This window comes from Macaca nemestrina, chromosome 5, assembly GCF_043159975.1.
Source record: "Macaca nemestrina isolate mMacNem1 chromosome 5, mMacNem.hap1, whole genome shotgun sequence".
NCBI lineage: Eukaryota > Metazoa > Chordata > Mammalia > Primates > Cercopithecidae > Macaca > Macaca nemestrina.
In genome coordinates, this window is record NC_092129.1 from 180143000 (window position 1) to 180154249 (window position 11250).

The window sequence follows — 11250 nt, forward strand, 5'->3', positions numbered from 1 at the left end:
TGGCAAATTATGCCATCGAGGACACTGAAAAAAATGTAGACAAGGACTCTATTTCACCAGGGCAATGATCCCAGGGGAAGCTTCCAGTTCAGGCAAATTCATGAGCTGGGACTGTCTCCCGGTTATGTTACCTTCAAATCAGAACTGATCCTGTCTTTGTAGCAACATATACATTTACCCTGTCAACCTGGCAAAATTGCTTGAATACCTACTATGTAAAAAGTGTAGGCATCATTGCATTGTACAGCAATACATGCAGCAATATGAAAGAAACAAATATAGACCAGGCATGGTGGCTCACGCCTGTAATCCCAGCACTTTTCAGAGGCCAAGTGGGCATATCAGCTAAGGTCAGGAGTTTGAGACTAGCCTGGCCAACATGGCGAAACCCCATTTCTACCAAAAATACCAAAAAAAATTAGCCCGGTGTGGTGGCACCTGCCTGTAATCCCAGCTACTCAGGAGGCTAAGGCAGGAGAATCACTGGAACCCGGGAGGCAGAGGTTACGGTGAGCTGAGATAGCACCACTGCACTCCAGCTTGGGTGACAGTGTGAGACTCAGTCTCAAAAAAAAAAAGAAAAGAAAAGAAACAAATATAGAAACACCATCTATCTGGCATAAGCAGGCAAAGAAGTGCACCAAAAAAGATAATGTGTCAAGGAACCGAAGCTTATGACTTTGAGCACCAGGATCCAACCAACTCCACATCCCCACTCTTACCACCTGGGCCACCATCCCTTGCCTGTAGATCTGTAAAATCTCCCAACCGCTCTCCTCCACCCACGCAATCCTTGGGAGGCCAGAGAGGATTTGAGTCAGATCATGCCAGTCCTCTTGTTAAGACTGTCCAGTGGTGCTCCAGTTCTCTCCACGTAAAATCTGGCAGGCCAGGGATAAAGCCAAATCTCCACTACATCCTGCTATGGTATCCTAGCCCCTGGTCATGCCAACGGTGGGCATGAAAAACCAAGTTGCTTCACAACTTATGCAGCCAAAAAGCCCCACAGCTCACTGGTTGGGTTTCTCTCCAAGTTTCGCACTCTGTTCTTGCTAGATTTCTGCTCACTATTCTAGACTGCAATGGGCCATGGAGGACCCACACTCCTGCTCCCATCTCCATGAGTTTACTCCCAGTAAGGGCTCCTCTAGCAGCTTGGGGGTGGGTAAAAATGGGGCCTATGTGCTTTTATATAGAGCAGTGCTTATCATTTTTTAGCTAAGGCATGTAGAGATTTTGTGATCACCCTGTGTGGCCCTAAGTATATCCACGTAAAGCAGAAATCAGAGTCTACCTGACAACTATGGTGGACATTGGAGGCTCTTTCGTGTTTCTCGTCAGCAAGTGACATTTCTTCCACCCGTCAGTTACATTGTTGCTGATTTTTCTTTTCCACAGGGGCATTCTGTTCGGCTTTGGGGTCAGATTAATCTCTTTTGGCAATTCATGTCTTGCTAAGATTCTTTCCAAGCCAGAGAGCTCAGGATTCTCACCTGGTAATAGAATAAGCATTAATACATTCAATGTTCCTCTCCATCTTTGCATAGCAAGAGTTAACAAGGCAGATTTGAAAACATATATATGCAGCTTGATAATCCCTATTTAGCTTTGTCATTCCTTTATTCCAACAATATTACTGGGCACCATTTAGATCTTAGCCTGGTCCTAGACATCTAGCAGATACATTGTAAGTAAATAAAAGAATGAACAAGGCCAGGCATGGTGGCTCACGCCTGTAATCCTAGCACTTGGGAGGCTGAGGCGGGCGGATCATGAGGTCAGGAGATCGAGACCATACTGGTTAACATGGTGAAACCCCGTCTCTACTACAAATATAAAAAATTAGCCGGGCGTGGTGGCAGGCGCCTGTAGTCCCAGCTACTCGGGAGGCTGAGGCAGGAGAATGGTGTGAACCCGGGAGGCGGAGCTTGCAGTGAGCTGAGATCCGGCCACTGCACTCCAGCCTGGGCGACAGAGCGAAACTCCGTCTCAAAAAGAATAAAAAAATAAAAAAGAATGAACAAACAAGCAAACAAGCAGGCAGGCTGGGACCACACAAATAGAGTTGGTTATGTGTGCATTCTCAAACTAAGGGCAAGTTACATACAATTATTATTGTGATTCTTATTTTCCCTTTAATTGCATACTTAATTGGAGATGCACATTTTGAAGCTTCCCGGAAGAAATAGGGTGAATGTTAACATTATTGTCAGGCCACGTAACTTGGGGCCCCCTTTTACTGGTGATTTTGCCTGAGCAAGGGTTACAACATGGATGGAACTGAAAACAACAGCATGCTCTGTCAGTTAGGATGTGGGAGTGTAACTTACTGTTCTTTTTGATTCCACAAAATTCATTTCTGGCCAGAAATGAACTGTTTTTTCTCGCTCTGTTATAAGTGTGTCTATTTTCAGCTATGTCAGTGGGAAATGCCTTCCTTCTTTTGGGTGTTCCAATAACTGAGACTTGAGGTTTGGATTGTTGCAGCCTGCTGTAGGAACTCTGGATGGCCAGTGGCACAGTTACAGCGCATGGTAGAGCCGCTTGGAGATGAACTCAATACCAGAGGGGCTTAGATCCTGTGTTATCAGAAATGGAATAGCATCCCTCCCTGGTCAGCCAGCACCTCTGTGAGAGCTCCGCGATGGAGTGCGGTGGTGCAATCATACCTCATTCCAGCCTCGACCTCCTGTGCTCAAGCAATCCTCTGACCTCATCCTCCTCAGCAGCTGGGACTACAGGCATGCACCATCACACCCAGCTAATTTTTGTTATTATTTGCAGAGATGGGGGTCTCATTTTGTTGCCTAGGTTCATCTCATTCCCAGCTTCAAGTGATCCTCCTGCCTCAGCCACCCGAAGTTAACTTTATATTTAAAATACAAAAGAAAAACCTGGGGTTGTTTTTTGTTTTTTGTTTTAATTATGGGTGTTTAGTTCTTTTTCTTTCTTTCTTCACGTAATCATTTCTGAGTAACCAATATAGAGTAATATAGGCAAAGCATCCTTCAGGTGAAGAGGAGATTGACAGGAAAAGGAACAAAACCTATTTTTAAGGTCAAAAGAAATTTCTTCTGGAAGGAAGGCTTTCGACCCAGCAGCAGCAAGACAGCAGTCTCCATGTTTAAATTCTTGGTCTGATGGATGAAAGTCAGAGAAATAGGGCCATGTCTACAGGATGCATATGCAAGGAAATCACTGTATGTTTGGAAATGGCATCTTGGCAATGGAGCAAACTTTTAGTGATGAATTCAAGACCTCAAAGGCCAATGTGTTCCCAATGACTGACTGGACTCAGCCTGAGGCCAGGTCCCTGAAGGCACAAACTCAGGACTCTGAGGGGTCATTTCTTACCCCTTAATGCCATTCACCTCAGCCGCATGAACCTCCTTAAACTGGCTTCCAACCATAGCAAAGAATCACTGCACCCAAATACCTCTGAAACAAAGGCACCCCGCTGCTGCTTGGCAGTTGCACATGGCAGGAATTACCAGCTGCTAAACGTGTATGGACGTCTATCGCCGTCTACATTGGGAGGCTACGGAGACAAAATCTAAATCTACATAGAATGGGAATGTCTCTAGAAAATCGAAACCCATTTCTCCAACTTCACATAAATAATTACTGCATTTTTCAATGTTAATGTTGCATTTTAATTACAAAAGTAAAAGGTTTCCATTGGAATAATTAAAATGAAACAACTCAGCAAAGTCTACACAGTAAAAAGGGGAAGTTTTGCTTCGTTTTCCTTCTCCAAGCTCTATCCTTTCTCTGGAGGTAGCCGCTGTCCTGAATTTCCTGTCTCCTTCAAAACTCTCTTCTATGCATTTATAGACACACATCTATATGTACACATGTAGAGTTTTCTTTTGGCATACATGGATCCATACTGTGTATCTTCCTTTGCAGCTTATTAAAACTCTATAATATGTACTGGAGATATGTTAATGTCAACCTTCTTTTTAACAGTATTCCACTGTATGGATATATGCCTTCATTTAATTATTCAGCTACTGGATGTCGTAGGTTGTTTAAATTTCTGACTATTATAGACAATATTTCAGTGCATGGCCATGTTTATCTATTTTTGTGCTCAGGTACAAGTTATTTCTAGGATAATAACTAGAAGTGGAATTGCTAAGTTGAAGGACATGTACATGTAACAGGATGTGAAAATAGACCTTTTTCTGTTGGGTCTGTTTTCTCCAAGGCCCCAAAGTCTGAGAAAACTCGAGTAGGTGCCAGACACCTATTCATGCACAAGACATCCATCCATATGTGAAAAAACGGAGCATTCATTCAGGATTCCTTAAGGCACTTGAGGATTTCTTTAGGCACAGAGTTGGGGCAGTGCTGTGTACTATGTCATTCCCCTTCCTGCTCTTGGCTTTAAGGGGACTTTAGAGAAGTACCTGGGGAATGGGACTATGTCTCCTAACACTGGTGCGTCAATCTCCTAGGGCTGTCCTAACAGTACCACAAAGGGGGTCGCTTGAAACAACAAATTCATGGTTTCACAATTCAGGAGGCCGGAAGTCAGAAATCAAGGTGGCAGCAAGGCCATGCTGAAGCCTTGAGGGGAGAATCTGTCTTTGTCTCTTCCTAGTTTCTGGAGTCTGCCTGCAACCCTTGGTATTCCTGGACTGTGGATGTGTCGCTCCCATCTCTGTCTCTACTGTCACAAGAGGTGTCTCTTTCTTCTTATAAGGACACCAGTCACACTGGATGAAGAACCCTCTCTATACTTATTATGACCTCATCTAAGTTTAATTACTTCTGCACCCTGGAAAGACCCTATTTCCAAATCTAGTCACATTCTGGGCCCCTGGGAGTTAGGACTTCAATGTGTCTTGTTGAGAGACAATATATGTTGTTGAGGGACATCTATGTATTTTGTTGAGCCCATAACACCTGGAAACATAACGGTGAGTGGCTGGGATCACAGCTGCCTGTGGCCACAGAGAAAAGAGGGCAGTGTTGGAAGCCAACTGTGCTTTCATTAACCGGGTGAAGGTATGGGGAGCAAGGGCACAGATTTTCTATGAGCTAAATGTAAACGCCAGCTGGGCTTAGTGGCTCATGCCTGAAATCCCAGCACTTTGGGAAGCCGAGGTGGGTGGATCACTTGAAGTCAGGAGTTTGAGACCAACCTGGCCAACATGGCAAAACCCTGTCTCAACTAAAATTCAAAAATTAGCCAGGTGTGGTGGCACATGCCTGTAATCCCAGCTACTCGGGAGGCTGAGGCAGGAGAATCGCTTGAACCCGGGAGGCGGAGGTTGCAGTCAGCCGAGATCACACCACTGTACTCCAGCCTGGGCGACAGAGTGAGACTGTTTCAAAACTAAAGAAACTAACTCACTAAATAACTAACTAAATAAATAAAAATGTAAACCCCTTAGAAAATACAGTTGACCCTTGAACAACATGGAGGTTAGGGGCTCTGACCCCTGCCCAGTTGAAAATAAGCATATAAGTTTCTTTTGTTAAAGAGTCTTGGCTGGACTCGGTGGCTCACGCCTGTAATCCCAGCACTTTGGGAGGCCGAGGCGGGTGGATCACAAGGTCAAGAGATCGAGACCATTTGGCCAACATGGTGAAACCCCGTCTTTACTAAAAATACAAAAATTAGCCGAGAGTGGTAGCGCATGCCTGTAATCCCAGCTACTCGGGAGGCTGAGACAGAGAATTGCTTGAACGCGGGAGGTGGAGGTCGCGGTGAGCCGAGATTGCGCCATTGCACTCCAGCCTGGGCAACAAGAGCAAAACTCCATCGCAAAAAAAAAAAAAAAAAAAAAAAAAAGTCTTGCTATGTTGCCCGGGCTGGTCTCGAACTCCTGGGCTCAAGCGATCCTCCTGCCACAGCCTTCCGAGTCGTTGAGCGTGGTAGTCTAGCACCTGTACCATGCCACCACATCCAGCTACTTTTTTGACTTTTGATTCACTCAAAACTTTTACTAATAGCCTACTGTTGACCGGAAGCCTTACTGTTAACATAAACAGTTGATTAACACATATTGTAAATGTTATATGCATCATACCTCACATTCTTAAAGTAAGCAAAAAAATGTTATTAAGAAAATCATGGCCAGGCGCAATGGCTCATGCCTGTAATCCCAGCACTTTGGGAGGCCGAGGCGGGTGGATTGCTTGAGGTCAGGAGTTCAAGACCAGCCTGACCAACATGGTGAAACCCCATCTCTACTAAAAATACAAAAATTAGCCGGGCATGGTAGCAGGTGCCTGTAATCCCAGCTACTTGGGAGGCTGAGACAGAGAATCACTTGAAACCGGGAGGTGGAGGTTGCAGTGAGCCGAGATAGCACCACTGCACTCCAGCCTGGGAGACAGAGCAAGACTCTGTCTCAAAAAAAAAAAAAAAAAAAAGAAAATAATAAGGAAAAGAAATACATTGACACCACTGTATTTATCAATACTATAAGCTTACACCATCTGTTTACAAGAAAAATTGTCTGTCTGAAGTGGCAGGCAACTATTCAATATACAGTACATATCAAGCAACTCAACTTTTTCTTATAACATCCTGATTTTTCTCTGCTTCTTGGGAGTACTTCCAGCATCACTAATGGCACTTTGTGTGTGTCCCATGGTGTTATTCAAGTTTTATGGTATTGCACTAAACACAAAAAAAATGCATGAGAACTGTAAAATCACTTTACTGTGATATGTAATTTACTAGAGAGATGAGCTGCTCACACAGAGATGACTGGCATCACATGGCATTTTAAGTGGCTATTCACACCACTTGACCTCACAGCAAGAGCAACGGGAGGTGGCTATGAAATTACTACAGCACTACGGTATTGCTACAGTTACTTTTCTACAGTTAGGATTTAATACTGCATCTTTTTTTTTTTTTTTTTTTTGAGGTGGAGTTTTGTTCTTGTTGCCCAAGCTAGAGTGCAATGGCATGATCTCAGCTCACTGCAGTATCTGCCTCCTGTGTTCGAGAGAGTCTCCTGCCTCAGCCTCCTGAGTAGCTGGGATTATGGGTGCTGTTATGCCCAGACTGTTTGTTCCCCAAAGAAGACCACCAGAGTCCAGAGTCAAAGCCAAGCGGCAAGGATCTTTACTACAAGTTCGAACCTGGTCCCTCCTTTACACAGTATACAAGAGGGCCCCGAACAATGCGAGCGTTTGCTTTTTATAGCCCGAAAGTTGCAGGGGAACAAAGAAATTCTTTTGGCTCCTGCGCTTTCAGTAACCTTGAACGGCTGTCTCCTTATCGGAGACTTTCCAGGTGGTGTTTGTACTGGGCTCAGGGAGTTTGAGAGATATATGGTGGTGGGATGGGAGGATGGGATGTGTTTGTGCCAGGCTCAGGGAGTTTTGAGCCCGGGGCTGAGGAATGTGCCCAGCTCCTTTCAGTGCCAACCACTACACCTGGCTACTTTTTGTATTTTTAGTAGAGACTGGGTTTCAACATGTTGGCCAGGCTGGTCTTGAACTCCTGCCCTCAGGTGATCTACCCCCTCGGACTCCCAAAGTGCTGGGATTACAGGCATGAGCCACTGTGCCTGGCCTAATACTGCATCTTTATTCTCATTTACATTTCCCTTGACTGTGAATGACACCAAATACAGTCTGTAAGTGCTTGTGTAAGTTTTTATAAATTTTAACTTTTCCTAATAGGTTTGTGTACATTTTATGGTAGTAAATGATAAAGTAGACTAGTATCTACATATATTCTATGCAGTCACGACATTCCTTTTTCTCTTTTTTTTTTTTTTTTTTTTTTGAGTCTCACTCTGTTGCCCAGGCTGGAGTGCAGTGACACAATCTCAGCTCGCTGCAAACTCCACCTCCCAAGTTCAAGCAATTCTCCTACCTCAGCCTCCCAAGTAGCTGGGATTACAGGCGTGTACCACCACACCTGCCTAATTTTGTGTTTTTAGTAAAGAGAGGGTTTCACCATGTTAGTCAGACTGGTCTCGAACTCCTTACCTCAAATGATCCACTCGCCTCAGCCTCCCAAAGTGCTGGAATTACAGGCATGAGCCACCATGCCCACCACCCTAATTTTTTCTTAATTTTTTTTATTTCTGGACTATATGATTGGTCTACAAATTTTTTCAAATTGTGGCAAATCTTCAAAAAAATTTCCAATATATTTATTGAAAAAAATCCACCTATTGTTGCGGGATCAGGAGGACCAGAGAGAGACCTTGGGGTGTATACAGAAGGATATGTTTATTATCGAGTGCACTTAGACCCAGCAGATTTAACGTCCAAAGACTGGGCGCAGAACAAAGACAGTACTTGACTTTTATACTTCATAAAAGGGGGTGGGCTAGCTTGAAGCAAGCTTACAGTGGCGTGAAAGCAGGGATAGAGAGGCAGGATAAAGACAGTTAATTAAGTTGTAACAGGTTCATAACTCAGGATTACACATGACCGTTGCCAAGCAACCCAATGTCTGTTACCTAGATTTTGCCTAGGCATGGGCTTACCCTATAACCTTCATTATGGTGCCCAGGTGGCCACAACTCAGGCCTATTTAGAGGCTCATGACCTTCACTCTACTGCTTAGACAAAACAGAATTACTTTAAGTTACTATTTACAGAGAACAGGAATCTATAAACTTATTCCATAAAACAAAGGAAAATTTATTTTTCTTCTCCCTGTGTTGAGGGAGTGCTGGGAGTTTCCGGAGCACATTAGATAGTATGACTAAAACTTTTTCTGGGTCTGGGCTGTGCCTGTTGCTGCCTTTGGGAAAAGTCAGCCTAATCCAGGAAAGTTTATTTCTTTTTTTTGTTGATTTTATTTTTCTTTAATCTCCTGCCACACCATAAGTGGACCTGCACAGTTCAGATGAGCTGTTCAAGGGTCAGCTGTAGTCGTTTGGCGCCTGCTTGAATAGGAGGATCTCAGGAGGGTTTCCGTCAAAAGATGATGCAATTTCCGTTGAAATAGGATGGAAGTGAATCTTACAAAAGCTGGGGAAGGCGGTGCTATGGTCTGAATGTTCATGCCCCTCAAAATTCATATGTTAAATCCTAACCTCCAAGGTGACGGTATTACATGGTGGGTAGGCCTTTAAGAGGTGATCAGGTCATGGGGGCGGTGCCTTATAAACTAGGCCTGAGAGAGATACCCACCCCAGCCCCTTCCACTACATGAAGACGCAGCAAGAAGGTGCCATCTATGAACCAGAAAGTTGTCTCCAAACATGGTATCTGCCTTGATTTTAGACTTCCCAGCCACCAGAACTATGAGAAATAAATTTTTCTGTTTATAAGCTACCCAGTCTATAGTATTTGTTGTTATTTTTGTTTTTTTTTTAGCGGAGTCTCGCTCTTGTCGCCCAGGCTGGAGTGCAATGGCACGATCTCGGCTCACTGCAACCTCCACTTCCAAGGTTCAAGCGATTCTCCTGCCTCAGCCTCCCGAGCAGTTGGGATTACAGGCACCCATCACCACGTCCGACTGCTTTTTGTATTTTTAATTGAGATGGGGTTTCACCATGTTGGCCAGGCTGGTCTTGAACTCCTGATCTCAGGTGATCTGCCCATCTTGGCCTCCCAAAGTGCTGGGATTACAGGCGTGAGCTACGGCTCCTGGCTTCGGAATTGCATCTTAATCTCTGTGGCAGCTGCTATTTTGTTTTCTAAGTTCATGAGCATAGGTGGCTGCCTCTACCTTTGTCTTCCACTTAAGCAGGAACAATTTAGGAAGCAGACTCCACCCAATGCTGCAAATTGGCCCCATTATCAATGACCCCGACAGAATTTCAGGAGTGGCAGGCCACTCCAAACTGCACAAAGTACAGGTTGCTTATAATCCCCAGGAGAAAAGAAAATATCCAGCTTCTTCGCGGTGCAATCATGGCCATAGGAGGAAGGACTAGCAGGAAACAGAGCAAAGGAACAAAGTTCAAAGCCTGCCCTCTTTCCACGTGGAAGTTCTCTCCCTAATCTTAAAATCAAATATAAAGCTTAAATTGTAAATTGAGCAGCATTTCCCTCTCAGTACCCTTTCCATTTTCCCACAGGTAAGCTTTGCCTAAAGAAGAGGGTCAGGCCTGGCCGTGTGCAGTGGCTCACGCCTGTAATCCCAGCACTTTGGGAGGCTGAGGCAGGCAGATCACGAGGTCAGGAGATCGAGACCATCCTGGCTAACTCAGTGAAAACCCGTCTCTACTAAATATACAAAAAAAAAAAAAAACTAGCCGGATGTGGTGGCGGGCACCTGTAGTCCCAGCTACTCAGGTGCCTGAGGCAGGAGAATGGCATGAACCCAGGAAGCGGAGCTTGCAGTAAGCTGAGATTGCGCCACTGCACTCCAGCCTGTGTGACAGAGACAAACTCTGTATCAAAAAAAAAAAAAAAGAAGAGGGTCAGGCCTAACTTGGCTCACAAAAGACTATTTATGCAAAAGGAACATGAAGAAGCAATGGATAATCAGCACATGAGTATATTCTGGAATAAGCTTGGAAGCCCATGGATGGGGACATGTGTCTAGAGGACCAATCACCCCGACAATGTAAAGAACGAGTTCTGACCGGGTGCAGGGGATCTCACCTCGAATTCCAGCACTTTGAAGGCAAAGGCGGGCGGATCACTTGAGCTTGGGAGTTTGAGACCAGCCCAGGCAACATGGCGGTGTGGGGGGCTGGGGGCATCTCTACAAAAATTTAAAAATTAGACATTGTGGTGGCAATGCACCTGTAGTCCCAGCTACTGGGGAGGTCGAGGTGGAGGATCACATGAGCCCAGGAGTTTGAAGCTGTGGTGAGCCATGATTATTGCACTCCTGCACTCCAGCCTGGGGGATAAAGCGAGAGCCCCATCTCAAAAAATCATAAAAAGAAACTAAGTAAAATAAAGAGTAAAAGTTCTTACTTACGGCTTAAAGTAGAGGCAGTTTGTATCAAGATAAAGTGTATGCTTACTGAAAAGAACTCATGCCCACCCTCCACCCACATACATTTTTTCTTGTCCTCTTCACTCCTGTATGAATAAAGCGTCTCCATTAGGTGATTAGGAAGCAGCTTGTGGAGGTTAGACAGTGTGTCAAACGTGTGACACAAAACTTCTGGCTGGGCATAGTTTTTCGGCTTCTTGTCAAGGAGTGAAAATTTCATCATGCTGGAGCTGCTGCTGGCTGTTCTCATGATACCGGTTGCATCACAGAGAAGAACAAACTGAGAACATGAGGAGTGGAGGGATGTGCAATTGTTCTCCTGGCAAGCTTTCCTCCATCTCAAAGATGCTTTGAGATCTCTT

The 11250-nt window shown here is 44.7% G+C and overlaps 1 protein-coding gene across 4 annotated transcripts in view; it reads right to left on the reverse strand.

The window, feature by feature from the left end:
* Positions 1-11250, reverse strand: part of LOC105487339 (testis expressed protein 56) — a 54278-nt gene extending 43028 nt beyond the window's left edge. For 3 of the 4 annotated variants that reach the window (XM_071097699.1, XM_071097698.1, XM_071097700.1), the window contains exons 1-2: positions 10871-11250; positions 1295-1493 (exon numbers count right to left, since the gene is read on the reverse strand). In XM_071097699.1, the coding sequence (XP_070953800.1) occupies positions 1295-1493; positions 10871-11138 (467 nt within the window). In that variant the 5' untranslated portion in view covers positions 11139-11250. The remainder of the gene's footprint in view (positions 1-1294; positions 1494-10870) is intronic. The other variant, XM_071097701.1, reaches the window with a different exon arrangement.